Below are 19,386 nucleotides of genomic sequence, written 5' to 3' on the forward strand. Positions count from 1 at the left end.
TGGTAAAACCCCTCCCACAGTGTGAGGTCAGGGCCATGGCCCTGACAGTTTGCTGTCTGTGAAGCTCATTGCATTGTAAGAAATCATGTCGGTTTCCAACTGTGAATCAAGCAATATCTCCCTCTCTGCATATCCTATACAATAAAATCCCAGAGTAGCTGCATCTGTCTTTGTTCATGTCAGTTTCACACGTTCTTGGCATGTGCAGCCAGGGGATCCACTGCCAGTGGCTGCCAGTGCATAGGTCATGGAACAGAGGCTTGGGTACTGGCAGTGTTTCGGAAGATGCTGGCTGCTGTGTTTCTGGACTAAGGTGCTGCCATGGCCACAGTGAGATGGTGGGAAGTGACCACTGCTGTCAAACTAGCATCTTCCGTTAGTATAACAGGCCTTAGAGCATATGTACCGTATTTTTCGCCTTATAAGATGCTCCGGAATATAAGACGCACCCAAGTTTAGAGGCCAAAAACCAAGGAAAAAAATATATATTTACTAAACCTGGTGTATCCATGTTCCAGGAGCGTCCTGTACTTTGTTCTCCCCCAAAAGGTGTCCTCCTGTGTCCCTTATGTGTCCTTCTGTCCCCCCAGTGTCCTTCTTTCCCCTCATGTGTCATTCTGTTCCCCCCAGGTGTCCCCTTCTGTTCCACCCAGGTGTCCTTCTGTTTCCCCCAGGAGTTCCCACTCTGTTCCCAGGTGTCATTCTGTTCCCAGGTGTCCTTTTGTTCCCCCCAGGTGTCCCCACTCTGTTCCCAGGTGTCTCTTTCTACCTCCCCTGTGTTGCCATTTCTCTCTCCCGTGTCCCCGCTACAGTTAGCATGTGTCCCTGCTCCCTTTTTCAAATAGTGTATAGCAGCAGGCTTTGCCTCCCCCATGTCCCCGCTTCCTGTCCCTGTGTCCCCGCTGCCAGTTTAAGTGTATATAGGCAGGCTTTGCCTCCCCCATGTCGCCGCATCCTGTCCCCGTGTTCCCGCTGCCCGTTTAAATGTATAGAGGCAGTCACTTACCTCTCCAGCAGCGCCCGCGGGGACAGCTGACCTCCTCACCGCTGCACTTCTCGCTCTAGTGTTGGCTTGTACTGATGACGCGTCAGTACAAGCCGCGGTCACTAGAGCGAGAAGTGTGGTGGTGAAGAGGTCGGCTGTCCCTGCGGGCGCTGCTGGAGAGGTAACAGACTGCCTCTATACATTTAAATGGGCAGCGGGGACACGGGGACATGATGCGGCGACGTGGGGGAGGCAAAGCCTGCCGCTATACACGGGCAGCGGGGACACGGGGACAGGATGCGGCGACGTGGGGGAGGCAAAGCCTGCCGCTATACACGGGCAGTGGGGACATGGGGACAGGATGCGGCAACATGGGGGAGGCAAAGCCTGCCGCTATACACGGGCAGCGGGGACATGGGGACAAGAAGCGTCGACATGGGAGAGGCAAAGCCTGCCGCTATACACTTAAACGGGCAGCGGGGACACAGGTTAACTGTAGCGGGGCCACAGTGAAAGTAGCGGGGACACAGAGAAGGGACAGGGGACGGGGACACAGCAGAGGCACAGGAGAGAGCAGGCAGGGAATCTCCGATGACGGCGGGTCAGCGGTTCGTAACAGCGGGCGTTCATAAGTCGGGGATTCCCTGCCTTTGCCATATAAGACGCAGGGACTTTTTCTCCCCATTTTTTAGGGAGAAAAAGTGCGTCTTATATGGCGAAAAATACGGTATGTATATGTATATATATATCTATATATATATATATATATATATATATATATATATGTATATGTATATATATATATATATATATATATATATATATATATATATATATATATATATATATATATATATATATATATATATATATACAGTGGGTTGCAAAAGTTTTCGCCCCCCTTGAAGTTTTCCACATTGTGTGACATTACTGCCACAAACATGCATCAATTTTATTGGAATTCCACGTGAAAGACCAATACAAAGTGGTATACACAGGAGAAGTGGAACGAAAATCATACATGATTCCAAACATTTTTTACAAATCAATAACTGCAAAGTGGGGTGTGCGTAATTATTCGGCCCCCTGAGTCAATACGTTGTAGAACCACCTTTTGCTGCAATTACAGCTGCCAGTCTTTTAGGGTATGTCTCTACCAGCTTTGCACATCTAGAGACTGAAATTCTTGCCCGTTCTTCTTTGCAAAACAGATCCAGCTCAGTCAGATTAGATGGACAGCGTTTGTGAACAGCAGTTTTCAGATCTTGCCACAGATTCTCGATTAGATTTAGATCTAGACTTTGACTGGGCCATTCTAACACATAGATATGTTTTGTTTTAAACCATTCCATTGTTGCCCTGACTTTATGTTTAGGGTCGTTGTCCTGCTGGAAGGTGAACCTCTGCCCCAGTCTCAAGTCTTTTGCAGTCTCCAAGAGGTTTTCTTCCAAGTTTTCCCTGTATTTGGCTCCATCCATCTTCCCATCAACTCTGACCAGCTTCCCTGTCCCTGCTGAAGAGATGCACCCCCCGAGCATGATGCTGCCACCACCATATTTGACAGTGGGGATGGTGTGTTCAGAGTGATATGCAGTGTTAGTTTTCCGCCACACATAGCGTTTTGCATTTTGGCCAAAAAGTTCCATTTTGGTCTCATCTGACCAGACCACCTTCTTCCACATGGTTGTTGTGTCCCCCACATGGTTTGTGGCAAACTGAAAACGGGATTTCTTATGATTTCTTTTAACAATGCCTTTCTTCTTGCCACTCTTCCATAAAGACCAACTTTGTACAGTGCACAACTAATAGTTGTCCTATGGACAGATTCCCCCACCTGAGCTGTAGATCTCTGCAGCTCGTCCAGAGTCACCATGGGCCTCTTGACTGCATTTCTGATCAGCGCTCTCCCTGTTCGGCCTGTGAGTTTAGGTGGATGGCCTTGTCTTGGTAGGTTTACAGTTGTGCCATACTCCTTCCATTTCTGAATTATCGCTTGAACAGTGCACCTTGGGATGTTCAAGGCTTTGGAAATCTTTTTGTAGCCTAAGCCTGCTTTAAATTTCTCAATAACTTGATCCCTGACCTGTCTTGGACCTGTCTTGTGTGTTCTTTGGACTTCACGGTGTTGTTGTTCCCAATATTCTCTTAGACAACCTCTGAGGCCCTCACAGAGCAGCTGTATTTGTACTGACATTAGATTACACACAGGTGCACTCTATTTAGTCATTAGCACTCATCAGGCACTGTCTATAGGCAACTGACTGCACTCAGATCAAAGGGGGCCGAATAATTATGCACACACCACTTTGCAGTTATTTATCTGTACAAAATGTTTGGAATCATGTATGATTTTCGTTCCACTTCTCATGTGTACACCACTTTGTGTTGGTCTTTCATGTGGAATTCCAATAAAATTGATTCTTGTTTGTGGCAGTAATATGACAAAATGTGGAAAACTTCAAGGGGGCCGAATACTTTTGCAACCCACTGTATATATATATATATATATATATATATATATATATATATATATATATATATATATATACACCGCATGTATATAACTTTTTTTTTTCTTTCTTGTAATTTCTTTTTGTTAACTTTTATCACATAATAAGTTACATATGTACAATTGTTTATAATTGTCAACATTTGAAGCTGGAGAAATTTTCTCACAGTGTCATACAACGGCTGTACATACTGTATGTCATCCCTTGTGCAGTTAATCCCATAGATCCACATACTTTTAGTCTAGTGCATGCCTTCCCACATTGCGACAGAACATAGCAGGATACACATAATGTCATATTCAGTGAATCCACATATTCAAGTTTTTTTTGGAAGGAGATTCTTTAGCGGTATTCAAATCTTTTTGTAAAGCTTAATCAAAGTGTACGAGAGTGAATTCTTTCAAGAAATCTTCATCAATAAAATGAATCAAAACACATTTATAAACCCTAACTTTCCTTAAATCTGCCCCTCCTCCCTTCATATTAAAGCTCAAGTATTCCCAAATATCCTCCAATTTTGCCCTTTAGGTACCAAGTTGTATTCGCAAAAGGGGTCACGAAATGAACAACCTGGCATTTTAGCAATAAATAGGGTCCAGGTTTTAAAGTATTTTTTTAAGGGTATTCTCTTTATGTTTATCTAAATTAATGCGTTCCAAGTGAGCAATATGTATGAGTAAGTCTCTGACCAGGGAAATGGCAGGCAGTTTCTCATCCAACCATTGCTTTAGGGTTGCTTTTTTTTTTAGGCTAACAAAGTTAGATGTTCAAATTTAGATAAATGTATTGCATTCTCATTGTTCAACATACCTGGGCTATTAAATAGGCACAAGAGTACGTCTTTGGTTCTAGAGTTATGTTGAACTGAATTGAGAAATTCTATTACTTAATTCCAGAAAGCCTGAATGTTAGGGCAATTCCAGAGCATGTGGTTGAGGTCTGGAGAATCATCATGGCATTTAGGACAAACAGATAGCAGTTTATTTGGGTCATGTTTGAAAGGTCCTTTAATAGGGATAAATGCTCTGTAAATCAGTTTTAGTTGCATCTCTCTCCAATCCTCACTTACCATGTGTTTCCTAACCACCAACCATCCCACCTTCACAGAGGCCTCAAAATCATCTACAGGGTGGGCCATTTATATGGGTACACCATTTTATGTAAATGGTGAAGTTAATAAACAAAACCACCGCTATTGGTCTGACACTAACCCACTTTGGATAGATCCCTCCAAGACTGTTGGAACAAAAAATCGGCATCACTAGGTACTCAGTAAGATGGGGCAATCATCCCCCACCCTTGCAAAGCGCTATTGTACAATGTCAAGGACAAGAGGCTCATTTCCATCCCTAGACCCTGGTGTCCAGGGCAAGAGTTGTAACTACCTCTATGTATGTAGGATGGGCTGAAAAACACCAAAACATCTTGAAAAAATATTTTAATAGAAAAATTACTTTTTTCTGGAAAGGAAAAAAGTTTTGGACTGTTGCTACTCTAAGAAAAAGGAAAATCAGGTTGAGACTATGATAATAATTTCAAGAAGTTTTGAATCAGGATGATACCATTTATTGGCTAACTTAAAACAATACTAGTAAATAAGCTTTCAGCTGTGCAGCCTTCATTAGACTTAAATCCTGACGATTAATGTCTGACAAAGGCTGCACAGCCCAAAACTTGCTTACTCTTATTATTTGAAGTTAGCTAATAAATGGTATCATCCTGATTCAAAACTTGCTTTCACTGATGTCTACCACAGTACAATACTCTACTGATAATAATTTGTCTATTTATTTTATTGTATTGTAATCTACTGCCATCTTGTGGTGAAATTGCAATACAACACTCATAGCTACATACATCACAATTTGCACATGTTCACACATGTATTTTACTAATCACTGTTTTCCGGTTGTGTGCTGCAGCCCCTCTGTATTTATATATTTTGTTAGTGAACATACGATGGAGGAAATGTTACTTTCATGGGAAACCCTACAGCAGGATTCTCTTTGTTACTAGTTCTCCTCATTAGATATATAACAATGTCTAACTTACCGGAGCGGCAGTCCGGGCCATAGACGTTATCATCTCGGCATTTCTCACAGGCTGTTCCAGCAAACGCTTCCTAAACCAAGTTGGACATTGTAAGTTCTTTTGTATTTAATGTAGCTTACATCAGTAAGTACCATACAAATACCAAAATAAATATTAGGAAATAAAAACTGTAGCAGGAGCATTAGGATTTCACCAGGCCAAATAATGTAGCTCAGTAACAAAAGAATCTGAGGAAATGTGTTGCCCACAGTAACTAGCTTTCCTTCTCCCTCTTTTTCTAGCACTTGGAAAAATAAAGGAAAAAGTTCCTTTGCTGCATTTCACAATTCTTATTAAACAATTTCCTTCATATGAGCCCTTGTTCTTTAATATCCACTACACATTGTTTTATTTGTATCAAAGCCTCCTTAATGATACATTAACACTATTCACATTATTTATGAATAGTGTTGATGCGTTCAGCTTCTTCGAATTTGGAATGTCGTCGCTGAACCTGGCAAATCAATGAACAACTAACAAAGCTGCTGGTTGAATGGATCAGCTGCTAAACTTCTGCCCCTGGACAGAGCTAACCGGCTTACTAGGAAAAGGTAGGTGGTGGTATTGCAAAACACTGAAAACCGCTTACCTGACAAGTGCAGGTCCCATTGCCACCCATCCCATCTGAGCATGTTCCTCTTCCATTACAGGGAGACTTTGCTCCACCAGGACACTCTGCAAAATCATAGTTAGCAATGCAAATTCAGTTACTCAACATTAAGAAGATGATGGAATTACATGGCTAATTGTCACATATCTTTAGACATTAATCTGGAATATACAAAAATAATTGCTGTAATGTGTGACTAAGCACACACACTTCTAATACAGCATATACATCATAGCTGTAAGTTGGTTAAACAGACGTAACTATTAGCTATCTTCCCTGAAGCACTATTGATTTACATATTTTTTTCAACTGAGATAGGAATTGTTTGGAAAGTGCTGCTAAGTACTGGTGTATACATTTCACTAGCAACCTCTTTGTTTACTGTTATCAAAATACTTTCAAACTTTAGTGATGCCAAAACTGAAGGCAGAATGAACCATGAGGAGAGGGGAAATTCCCCTCACACTTGATCAGTTAACCCTGTGTGTAACTCTGTGTGTAACAGAGAGAAAGCTCCCAATAGCTGCAGCTTCTATGTCCTGTGTTTCAGACTGAAGTGCCTGAAGAGAGCAGAGGAAACTTGTTATGAACATTTATTGTCACAGCTTTTCATACTGTTTTTGCTTTCAGAGAAAAATACTCTAGTCTAATATGCAACACTGGCTGTGCATTGAAGCAGACACCCCGTCTGCAATTGATTTGTCCCAATATAGCCAAATCCTACACTCCATAAATTAAAGCTTTTGCCTCTGATATTTAACATGAAAAGTAGGAAAATGTTTACACAGCTACTTAGACATTATTTATACATTGTCATTTTAGAATACTTGGGTATTGATAGCATTCCTTTAAGGTGTGTAAATATCACCTAGGAGAAAACTTGGGAGAAAAAGTGAATTGCATATGGCCCCCTTTTATGTCTCTTCCTTCTATCACACAGACAATACAATATGGAAAGAAAAACCCCTCCCTCCACCGCCCTTTATATCTTCCTGTGATATTATCTTTTTCATTGGCTGCTGGGGCTTGCTGTGCAACCTGGGAGCAAATTATTTGCTCAGCAATTGCTCAGTCTGCACTTTCCACCAAAATGTTGGTGTCAAATTGCCCCCAAGTTTTACCTGCGATCATTGGGCAAGAAAGCGAACATTTGGCGAATCACTTGCAGAAAAGTTTGGTAAGTGTGTGAAATGCCCGATTCACCATGAGATTAAAGTTACGATACCCGCTTGCTCATCCCTAATGTACAGTGACATTCCTGAATAGAACTAGGCTGTGTTCCTTTTTTCTTTTTCTAACTATAAGGGTTAAAAATGTAGGTATGCAAATAACAGTCATTCTTTAGGCCTCTGACTTTAGCATACTGTAACTCACTGATAACTTATTATAAGCCATGAAACTCTTGCCTGTCCGAGAACAACTTTTGAGCATATAATAGATAAAAAAGGTCAATAGTTCATACACTGTGGTTCTGGAACACTAAAAAACTGTGTCACTCAGCTGAGAAAATAAAGGATTAAAACAAACAAAAAATGGAATTCTAAAAGAAAGTCATAATTAGGGAATAGGAGGATAAATATATGGTAAGTGTTTGTTCATCAATTTATTTTCAGTTCATGTTTTCTTTATAGCAGATGACAAGCAATGGAGAAACATATTTAAATGCAACTGCAATAAGTAATATAATTTCAGAGCCACTGTATGGGTAATACAGAAATTATTTCATGGCTAGGTCACATGCAGTCAAAACTAACTGTCCATCACAAACATTACTCTTGCAGTGGCACGACGGGACCGACTGCAAGACGCTGCACCGTATACAATGTGAAAGTCCCGCAGGGCTATCACTACTTTTGAGACAGGATGCAGCGTTAAATGCAACATGGTAAATGTAAAAAGGCCTAAATCCTAACACATATTTGTAAGTACCCCAAATCTGTTACCTCTCTCTGGAGAGTGCTGCAACCAATTAGCACTTTTACACCCTGGCAGGTCATTAAAAAATAAAATAAAATAAAAATCACATGACAAACATGACACCTACATCACATGACCTGTGATGTTGGATCTGTCAGAAGATGAAGAGGTCTTGGATTGTAGGGGACAGCCAAATAAGAGGAACACTTAATGAAACAGCAATTATTATTATTTATTATATTTTCATCTGGTAACACTCAATAACATGGTAAATGATGTAATTTTTATCATAATATTTGTCCTATAGGTCTTCTCCAACACAACAAATGTTAAGGACAAACAGAATAGTGCTGACAAGGAAAATAACTGCTGAGTCTATGGTCAAACTGTGTGTCTGCTGTTTGGACAATACAGGTGAAAGTGCTTACACAGTGAGAACGCTTTCATAAGACTAATAGGGCAATGACAGAGCCATTGTTCTGTTTCTCGTCCACAGGGAACAAAGATTTCTTTGAATAGTGCCACTTGAAATATATGTCAGGCAAAGGAGGAATGGTGAAAAATGAAAGTCAGGAAGTTCTTGTAGAGTGTTAACATCCACCATTTCCTCTGTGTGATGGGTCTGATTATAAGTGTCAGCCTCACACTCCTGCACACAGTTGCAATGCCTGGTAACCTTCACCTCTGGAGATCAGTGTTTAACAGGTTTAGGTTGTAAGTCACAATTTTTCAGCTCACTCAGCTGAATGTTACCATACACACTGGGCCCGATTTACTGCTATATCTCCCAGCAGCTCCAGTGGGGACATAAAAAACCCTGTAGTTCCACCCCTGGAACTACAAATCATGCCCCCCCCCAGCAAAACTTTAAAGGGGTCCCCTTAATTCTAAAGGATACTGAAGTGACATGTGACATGATGAGATAGACTATCTCATCAGGTCACGTCACTTCAGGTATCCTTTAACAACCCTTCCCTTGGTGACCCTAAAAACATGGAAGGTTATTATACAAGGGATATAAAACAAGTATGGCCATCAGGATCTTCAGACCCATAGCGTGTAGCCAGAAAAAACCCTGATCTGGAGGAGTAACAGAGAAAGGGAAGGTCATTAGTTGAGGCCCTCCCAAACCTCTGGGCTCCCTGCAGTCGCAGGGGCTGCTCCCGCCTAGTTACACCCCTGTGACTGCACTTCATATTCTAAACCATTGTCTGCTGTTATACCACTATAGACTGCGGCCATCACTAGAGATGGGCAACAAGATGCAGATCATTCCAAGTTGATGCAAGGTTATGCAAATTTAAAACAGAACAGTCAAATTCTATCTTGGCGGAATTCAATGAATCCATTTTTAAGCTGCATAAATCTGCATACAGAGCTTGCATAATCCTGCATCAACTTGGAATTATTTGCATCGCAATGACTATTGAGTCATTACTTGAGTCAAAGAAAAATAGCGGGGGTTGCTGAAAGGTTAGTCAATAAGCGATTCTGTGATTGCAGCCTTATTCAGTCACCTGTGGCAAGATTATTTTTTTTTTAATCAAATAAATCCATTTTAAATTCAGTGAGCAAGAACTAAAACTGTGTAGCTTAGAGCTGGTGCTGGCATTAAATACATTCAAATGAAATTCAGATGTATGCCCATTTCTTTTCACTGCAAAAATGTACTGCAAGCCTAAAGTCTAACGCTATGCACACATGTTCAACTTCTGTTGCCCAAAATGGTTGATAGTGATTGTTTTGGATGAAAGTTTACACAGACTACCGCTGATGGGTAGGAAGTACGTTACTGGGATTCCCGTCGTTCCTCACATGTGCACCGCATGGCACCACGCTCACATCGCGCACACTGCCTGTGTTGCCAATTGACTTGCATTATTGCATAGGCAGGGTTCATGCAGTAACGCGCCACAGCCTTTGTGTCAGCATCACGGCGTCTGGGATACTTCAGGCACAATGCGCCGCATCGTATGAAGTGAACAAGTCTCCATAGACTTGCATGGTCCATGCGGGAGGAGGTGGCATTGCTGTCCTGACTGAGAAGGAATGGAGGACGAGGGTGAGCAGCTTGTTTGTTACAGACTCGCAGCCAGTGTGTTATTGTGTTGAGCTGGCTGGCTACCTACCGGGGAACCTACCTGGCTAAACTATACTTTGGGCAACTATACTGTCTACCTATACAGTATATTGGCTACCTATACTGGGGCTAACTATACTGGCTACCTATACTGGGGGCAACTATACTTGGCTACCTATAGTTGGGGCACCTATACCTGGTTACCTATACTGAGGCACCTACCTGGCTAACCTATATTGTGGGCAACTATACCTGGCTACCTATACTGTGGGCAACTATACTTGACTGCCTGTACTGGGGGTACCTATACCTGGCTTCCTATACAGGAAGCACTTATACCTGGCCACCTAGCTACCTATCCAAAAGGTGTTTTTTTGGTCGCACCGCAAGTATAACGTGCGGTGCAAATTGTTGTGTACTGTGCAATCATTCCAAATGGGGTGGGGGAGGAGGCGGCGCATTCTCACAGGTTTGCCACAGGCAGCAAAATGTCTAGAACTGGCTCTGGGCCTATCGCTAATAAATAACTGCCTTGTATTAAAAAAATAGAAAGAAAAAAAGAAGAAAAAAATGTATGGTATCCTACCAGTCATATCTACTTCTCTATAATCTATCATCTACAATTAGAGTTTCCAAACCCCACATAGCTTGGGTAAGTTTATTTTCTTGTAAAGGAAGTACTTTATGTTCAGATGTTATACACATTATGTAAATGATTACCCAATTGGAAATTTAAACCAGGAAGATTGGCTCTGTACCCACGTTTATTTCTTGTCACACATACCCTTAAAGAAGAGTATATTTACTAGACTGGGTTCTTTAAGTTACCAAAGATACTGCATTTCTTAGCTTTTTCTACAATTCTTTAATTATATGGCAGTCCCACCATATGTCGGTGTCATAGGTCACCCTCAATAGCTGATCCTTTCACACGGTTAAAGGACACCTGAAGTGAGAGGAATATGGAGGCTACCATATTGATTTCCTTTGAACCCGCTTCCAAACCACAGTAATTGAAATCTACACCCTGTTTATGGCTTCTTATTCCTGCCAGAGAGTAGATTTTCAATTACCGCTTTGCATGAACCCACCCCTACCGATCAGTAGTAGCAGCGGATCTGTGTGGCGTAATGTTAGTAGGCTCCGTTTTTTGTACCAGCAGTCTCTGGTCCTTAAGGGGCCAGAGACTGCTGGTACCAAAGTGGTTAAAAAATGTACATTGCCTGGCTGTCCTGCTGATCCTCTGCCTCTAATACTTTTAGCATAGACCCTGAAGAATGCAGATCAGACATATGACTGAAGTCTGACTGCATTTGCTGCATGCCTGTTCCAGGTCTGTGACTCAGACACTACTGACGCATAAAAGATCAGCAGGACAACCAGGCAACTTGTATTGTTTAAAAGGAAATAAATATGGAAGACTCCATATCCCTCTCCATTCAGGTGTTCTTTAACATTTCTGTAGGGCAATACAAATGCATGCTTTGCTTTTGCATATTTATTTTGTATTTATTTAGTATGCTGACATCTTTCACAGCACTTTACAGAGTATACAGTCTTGTCACTAGCTGTCCCCCGGAGGACTTTACAACCTTATCCCTTGGCCATGTATCAATTCCTTGTATTTGTTTTGTCAACCAGAGAAATCTGATCAATTTTTCAAATTAATCAGAAAATTTGAAAAAATCTAAACAATATACTAAACGCCTATGATTTTTCTGAAAATGAAAAAAAACATTTTCAAATGTATTTTCCCATTGATTTTTCCAACACATCAGATATTTATCAAAAAATGTGGGAAAAAAATCTTTTTTCGCGTTAATTTTCAAGTTTTCTATAGAATTATTTTTAATCAAGAAAAACAGGAAAATTACCTTGTGTATGGCCACATTAAAGTGTACAAGCATTTATACTTACCTGGGGCTTCCTTCAGCCCCCTTTGGGGCGTTGGCTCCTGGGAGGACATCAAGGGAATAGAACTGCGCTGGTGCAGATTACTTCTGGCGACGGCTGCACAATGAGGGCTCATGCCCAGCCTGGTCACACAGTACAGCAGGACTGGTGATGACTGGAAGAAGAGAACATGCTGGCCAGTAGGGGTGATCAATTCTATTCAAATATTTTTGAGTCTATGTAAATTATGTACATTTGTATGCAAATACATGCAGCTTGAAAACGGACCAATCAAGTTAAACCTGGGTAGGACTTGTTTGGTTCATTTTCAAGCTGCATATATTTGCATACAAATTTACATAAATTCGTATAGGCTCAGCAAAAGTGCATTTTACAGATCATCCCTACTGGCCAGCGGCAGATCGGAGTATACTGGGACGACAGCGAGGGAGCCCATGGCCAAAAGGGGGCTGAAGGAAGCCCCTGGTAAGTATAAATGCTTTTATTGGTTTATCTCAGCTTTCCTTTAAAGCGGACCCAACCCAAACATTTTTTTAATTCAAAATATTTAGTTGCACCACTCTGACACATACAGAGATAAATAAACACTCCTTCAAGCCTATGAGCATTTCAGTGCATGCTTTTTACTCTTCTCTTTTTATAACAAGCGTTATACAGGTGGCAGCCATTACTTCTGAGCTTAGTAGGAGGTTTTAGCTCACACAAGCTGAGATCACCTCCCCTGTGACATCATCATTAGCAGCCTGTGTTTTGTTTTTTATCTCCTCCACCAGTCTGCCGGATTCTGTCCCGGCAATATGAAAGGAAAGGAGAGGTTCCTCCAATAAATGTAAAATATTTTATATTTGTCAAAAAAGGCTGCTATTTATTATTATAAGTTAGAAAATAGATTTTATTTTTTAATTTGAGTCCACTTTAAAGAGACTCTGAAGCGAGAATAAATCTCTCTTCAGAGCTCATAGTTAGCAGGGGCATGTGTGCCCCTGCTAAAACGCCGCTATCCCGCGGCTAAACGGGGGTCCCTTCACCCCCAAACCCACCCCCGCAAGACTTGGTCGTCAACTTGGTCGTAGATATTCTCTTCCCGGAGGCAGGGCTAACGGCTGCAGCCCTGCCTCTAGTCGCATCTATCAGACGCGCATCGCCGCCTCTCCCCCGCCCCTCTCAGTGAAGGAAGACTGAGAGGGGCGGGGGAGAGGCGGAGGTACGCGTCTGATAGACGCGCGGGAGGCAGGGCTGCGGCGGTTAGCCCTGTCCCAATGCGGAAGCGCTCCCCGGCTGTACGGAGGGGATTTGAGGGTGAAGGGACCCCCGTTAAGCCGCGGGATAGCGGCGTTTTAGCAGGGGCACACATGCCCCTTCTATCTATGAGGTCTGAAGCGAGATTTATTCTCGCTTCAGACTCTCTTTAAGGCTAAATTTGGGGGAAGCCAATTAACTTATCTGTGTGTTTTTGGAATCTAGGTGCAATTCAGAGTCCCTGTTAGAAACCCACTCAAACACAGAGAGAACATACAAAGCCCATGCAAACAGTGTCATCCTGGGCCACTGGGAAACCAGGCACTCACCACTGCAGTGGCCATACACCATATTACATAACATTTTAAATTCAGTCTATTTTGTTGACTTTTTGAAAATAACAGGCTGTATGTGCTCTGCCTACAAATACAAGTGCTGTGAATAATCAACATCTAGTGGATCACATGACGGTTTCTCTGGGCTGTAGGTCACACAAGAGAACTTGTGGGCAAAATTGTTTCATGTACTACAAAGAAAATGCCTTTTTGCTGAAAATATTACTATTTGGGGATGCTGACGCGTTATCTTGGAGTGACACAGACAGTGAATGTTACTGATTGGTATAGAGTGCTATTCCCCATTCAGAATATCAGTATTGCTTATTAGTGCATTGTTTAGGGTTAAGCTCCTCTCACCAAGTTACTGATTGTAAAAGTGCTATCTGCCCAGGAAATACATATGATATAGATGAATACACTTTGTCATCACATCCACAACCTGAAAATATTTGCTAATCAGCTCATTTCTCAGGCACAGGAAGGAACTGATTGCCACTGGTGTTTTCAAAGCTGGCCCGCGGCTCTGTGTGATAAGCACACATGCCATTATTCTTCACTGAACTCCGGAGCTGACAGCAGTGACAATGTCTCAGGCTGTAGGCTCAGAAGCTGTCCTTCATTTTCTAAACAGAATGTTTAGGTGCAAATGTGGAATCAGAAATTCACTAACGATTTTTTTCTTTAATAATTTTAAGCACTGTTTTAGATCAATTCAGATAATTTAACCTGAAATTCCACCCCTTTGCTAACATTTATTTTTGCTTCTCTGAGGAAAGCTGGCCTCTCCCAAGCTACTTATTGCTTGGAATTCCTTACCTATAAACAGCAGTCTGTACACATATTCCGCATGTTTAAAAAGACAACTGAAGTGAGAGGTATATGGAGGCTGCCATATTGGTTTCATTTAAACAATTGCAGTTGCCTGGCACCCTGCTGATCCTTCATCAATAGTGTCTAAATCACTCACCTGAAACAAGCATGTGCCAAATTCAGTCAAACTTCAAACATCTGATCTGCATGCTTGTTCAGTGTCTATAGCTAAAAGTATTGGATGTATTAGGTTGTGCTCCCACTTGCTTCCACATCACGTGCGGCCAACGAGAGCGGACAGCATAATGACCGCTCTGATGGTCCGCAGTGATGTGGCTGTAGCCCAGGGAAGATGCATTCCCCCATATGCTAAATGGAGAACGCATCCACCTGGCCCAGGATTATCGCAGACTGCACAGAAGTGCAGTCCAATTACTGCATCGGATCCCGCAGATCCATTGTAGCGTGACAAGTGTGAAAGGCTCCAATGTATAACATAGGAGCCACTCACTCTCCACTTAGCAATGAGCGGGGAACGGACAAAAAAAAAAAAAGAAGTCCATTCTCCTCTCAAGTGGGAACAGAGCCTTAGAAGCAGATGATCAGCAGGATAGGAAGGCAATGTGTGTTGTTTATAAGGAAATAAATATAGCAGCTTCCATATCACTATCACTTCAGTTGTCCTTTAACAGTTGCCCTTTTCCTGATATCTGCACTGTAGGTCTTATCGCTCTCTTCCTGTCTGTACTCAGATTATAGCAAATGAGGAGATCAGTGGCGCATCTACCATATTACTGCAAGTGCTCCCACCAGCACAGGGAGTAGCCATGGCTAGGGGTGCCGCTGTGGTGCTCAGCCACTGTGTTCTTCCACCTGGGACCTTTTCTCATAGTTTGGGCAACATTCAGGAAAATACCAGCAGACAATGCAGGGGACTGTACTTCCTGCACTATATGTAGCACCCCTCTCTTTTCCTGTCCCATGGACAATGTCTCTCCTCACTCTCTACACACAGCCTGCAGTGAGTGAATGTGCAGAGCAGCAGGGTGAGTGGAGAGAATGATTGTTGTGCTGCAGCTGGGACATTAGCAGGGAGAGGTGGCAGGATGTGTTTAGTGCTTCAGAAGTTGCCTGTCATTAGTGGCCATGTGCACTGGCTGCTGTAATACCAGAGTGCCCTGGACTATTGATTATTTAGCCTGATCAGAGTAATTATTCAATAATTCAGCGCAATCTGCTGTTGCATAAACCAGTGATACAGATGCTGACAGACAACTTCTGTAGTGAGCAGAGAAGCAAGCAACACGCAATTTAGATTAGCTAGGATTGCAGCCTCCCTGTCCCACCCAGTTATCTTCCCCCATGACCCTTTACTCTTTTCAGATTTTATTGGCTTCTTTTAACAGCATGTCCATGCCAATCAGCACTGGTGAAGTCTTCAGTCCTGGTGAGAGGTCTTCCTGCCATTTCTCCTCTTCCCCCAGGCTCTCAGTCTTGTGTTTCTATCTTTTTATCCCCCACTCCTCCTATGCACCCCCTCTTTCGTATGTACCCCTTTTCTGACTGTCCTCAGAGAAGCTCACAATCTAATCATACCATAGTCATAGTTTAATGTCCTATCATATATTATTACTGTGTATTTATACAGCACTGACATATTCTGCAGCACTGCATAGAGTGTTAAGTTTCATAATGGTTAGCTCCATCCACATCTTGAAGTCTTTTCCCCTAAAATCCCCAAATCTGCAGCGACACCCCGTAAACCCTCCCATCAATTTTTTTTTTGGGGGGGGGGGGCAGGGGTGTCTGTAAATAATCAGAACCGGGTGTCAAATTCCCTAGGTATGCCACTGCAGCAGATATAAGATCACTTAATAATGCTGTCATACACAGCTACTATGTCTCAGGCTTGTAAAAAGCTTAATCTTCTAGTGACCGAGCAGCATGAATCCTACTCCTCACTTGTGGCTGCCTAACTCTGATGTGGCGTACGATTTACGTTGCCTGCTTGTAGCGCTCCCCACGCGATCGCGCACATCCAACAGTGGAGATTAAATGACAGCTGACATCTCCCCTCAGTGATCAGGAGCCATGGCAATTGGCTACTGATCACATGATCTTTATGATCGCCGGGCCAATCATAGTGATCAGCGAAAGCAGTGGCAGTAGGAGGGGAAGAAGAGGACGGGGATTCACCTTTCTAACGTTCCTCCAGCGATCGGCATTCCCCTCTGCTCTGGCCGGCATCCCCGCTCACTCTGCCTTGAGTGTTGGGTCGCGGCTTGATGACGTCAACAAGCCGCGACCTGGAACTTAGCGGCAGTGCGAGAAGGGGATGCTTGCCAGAGCCGAGGAGGCTAGAGCTACTCATCGCTGGAGCCTGGGAGGTGAGTAAAGGCTGATGGCAATACGAGGGACACCTGTCTATACTGCGGACACAGATGAATAGCTATATACACTAGGGATCCGGCTGCCTGACCCTCTAAACGCACCTATCCCCCCGCATCTAAAATGCTCTGGTCCTTAAGGGATCCGGTCCCCAGAAGGTTAAGGAGATGTATGAGAATCATCCAGAAAGTAACCACATTTTGCTAACATCTGCCAGAAAAGGGCTTTCTGTGTAATGTAACTTGCATTTGTCAGGTTAACCTCCTCCATCCCTGCACCGCTTGTCACATGACTGCAGAATGTCAGTAACCGTTTGCTCAGTAGCATTAACATGAAGGCACCACACTGAATTCCTCCAACTCATAGTTGAGGATGTGAAGCTACCACAACAAAGAGACTGAAAACCTTGTAAAAGGCTTTGATAAATGTTTAAACAAAAGGAGGGGTGTTATGATCGCTTCTGCAGCGTTTACTGCTGACTGCAGTGGTATTGCAAACCAAGCAGTTCTAATGTCATTACATGCATTTGCTTGCATAGTTTGGTTTGCACTTAAACTAGTTGCTGATTCCATCTGCAGTCGCTCTGAAGTTTATGACAGTTTAACCACTTTACCCCCGCGCGTACGTATTTCTCCGCCCCTTTTTCCATCCTTTAAAAACCAGGGACGGAGAAACACGTACTTTCCGCGTTCCCGACGCTGTCCGCGCTCCCGCTCGTAAACACGCCGCCCGCCGCTAGTAAAACCGCCGCCGCCCGCTCGCCCGGAGATCAATGAACGGGAAAATCCATTCCCGTTCGTTGATCTAAGCCCCACAATGACCCGCTGCTCTCCTATGGGCAGCGCGATCATTGTGAGAAGAAACTCACGTGTCCAGCCTCCTTATTCTTCCTCCAAGCTTCCGGAAGGAGGCTTGGAGGTCGCAATAAAGCAAAAAGTTACTGTGGCCATCTTGTGGCCAAATAGTAAACTACGCCCTACACATTTTTCACATACAAATAAATGACTTTTACACACAAAATTAACTCATTACCTCCCACACTCCCCATTTTTTTTTTTTTTGTAATTAAAAAAAAATTCAAAAATTTACAATTAAAAAAAATACATAATTAGTTACCTTAGGGACTGAACTTTTTAAATATTTAAGTCAAGAGGGTATAACACTGTTACTTTATAAACTATGGGCTTGTAATTAGGGATGGACGCAAAACTGAAAAAAATGCACCTTTATTTCCAAATGAAATATTGGCGCCAAACATTGTGATAGGGACATAATTTAAACGGTTTTATAACCGGGACAAAAGGGCACATAAATTTCATGGGTTTTAATTACAGTAGCATGCATTATTTAAAAACTATAATGGCCGAAAACTGAAAAATAATTTTTTTTCCCCCACATTTTTCCTATTTTCCCATTAAAACACATTTAGAAAAAAAAAATTCTTGGCATAATGTCCCACCTAAAGAAAGCCTAATTGGTGGCGGAAAAAACAAGATATAGTTCATTTCATTGCGATAAGTAATGATAAAGTTATAGACGAATGAATGGAAGGAGCGCTGAAAGGTGAAAATTGCTCTGGTGGTCAGGGGGTAAAACCCCTCAGTGGTGAAGTGGTTAATATGCTTTTGTGTAAACAAACATTGTCTGCTGCAGTGGAGGGGCGGTCCCTTTCCTGCAGGCTGCATATCATTGTCTGCCTTTTCCTGCTATCAGCCTGTGATTAATTACCATTCACTTGTGTGGGAATCTGCAGGTCTGCTCCCATTGGATGACCTCAGTATAAAGAACTGCTTCCTGCAATGCCTCATGGGCTACCATAGTCTCAGATTGTATCTGTTACTCTGCTCGTGCCCCACCTCGTTCCTGGTCCGTGTGGACTGCGCTGACTCCTGCGAAGGGGTCAGCGAGTCCTCCTAGTTCTGCTCTTGTTCTAGAAGTTGCTACTTGCTTGTCTTGTGTCATATATTGGTTCATCGCCAATATATACGCATACTTGCGCATTTTGTTATTTTCCTTGTATTCGTGTTACGTTAATATATCAGTGTCGCTGATATATACGTACACGAACTGTTTATTTCCTGTGTTCAGTTAGTCAGTTTTCCAGCACGTTTTGGTAGTTTGCGCGTACCGTGAACACCCGTGCTGAGCTAGTTATCCTGTTCCTGGTTCTGTTTGTGGATTGCGTTCATCTCTGCGAAGAGATAGCGAATCCTTCTGAGTCCTGTTCCCTGTATTACTCCAGCCCTAGTCAGCGTTCCTGCTTATGTCATATATCGGTTCATTGCCGATATATACATATGTTAGTCAGACCTTACGAAGAGTTTCATTGATAGCTGTAATTGTAATACGCTAGGAAAACATACTTATTGTATATTTATCTGTGTTACGTTCATCTGTCTCGATCCTGCTATTTTCTGACTATCCTGTCCTGTCTTTGTGAGGCACGCCATCGCCGCAACGCATTGGCTGTCTCATTCCAGTCTGTCTGGTTTTGGACGCTTGCT

General features: G+C 42.6%; 1 protein-coding gene across 2 annotated transcripts in view; it reads right to left on the reverse strand.

The window, feature by feature from the left end:
- The window catches only part of STAB2 (stabilin 2), a 215,994-nt gene that overhangs the window by 173,149 nt on the left and 23,459 nt on the right, over window positions 1–19,386 (reverse strand). For both annotated transcript variants that reach the window (XM_068276928.1, XM_068276927.1), the window contains exons 4-5: window positions 6,176–6,261; window positions 5,548–5,617 (exon numbers count right to left, since the gene is read on the reverse strand). In XM_068276928.1, the coding sequence (XP_068133029.1) occupies window positions 5,548–5,617; window positions 6,176–6,261 (156 nt within the window). The remainder of the gene's footprint in view (window positions 1–5,547; window positions 5,618–6,175; window positions 6,262–19,386) is intronic.

This window comes from Hyperolius riggenbachi, chromosome 3, assembly GCF_040937935.1.
Source record: "Hyperolius riggenbachi isolate aHypRig1 chromosome 3, aHypRig1.pri, whole genome shotgun sequence".
Lineage (NCBI taxonomy): Eukaryota > Metazoa > Chordata > Amphibia > Anura > Hyperoliidae > Hyperolius > Hyperolius riggenbachi.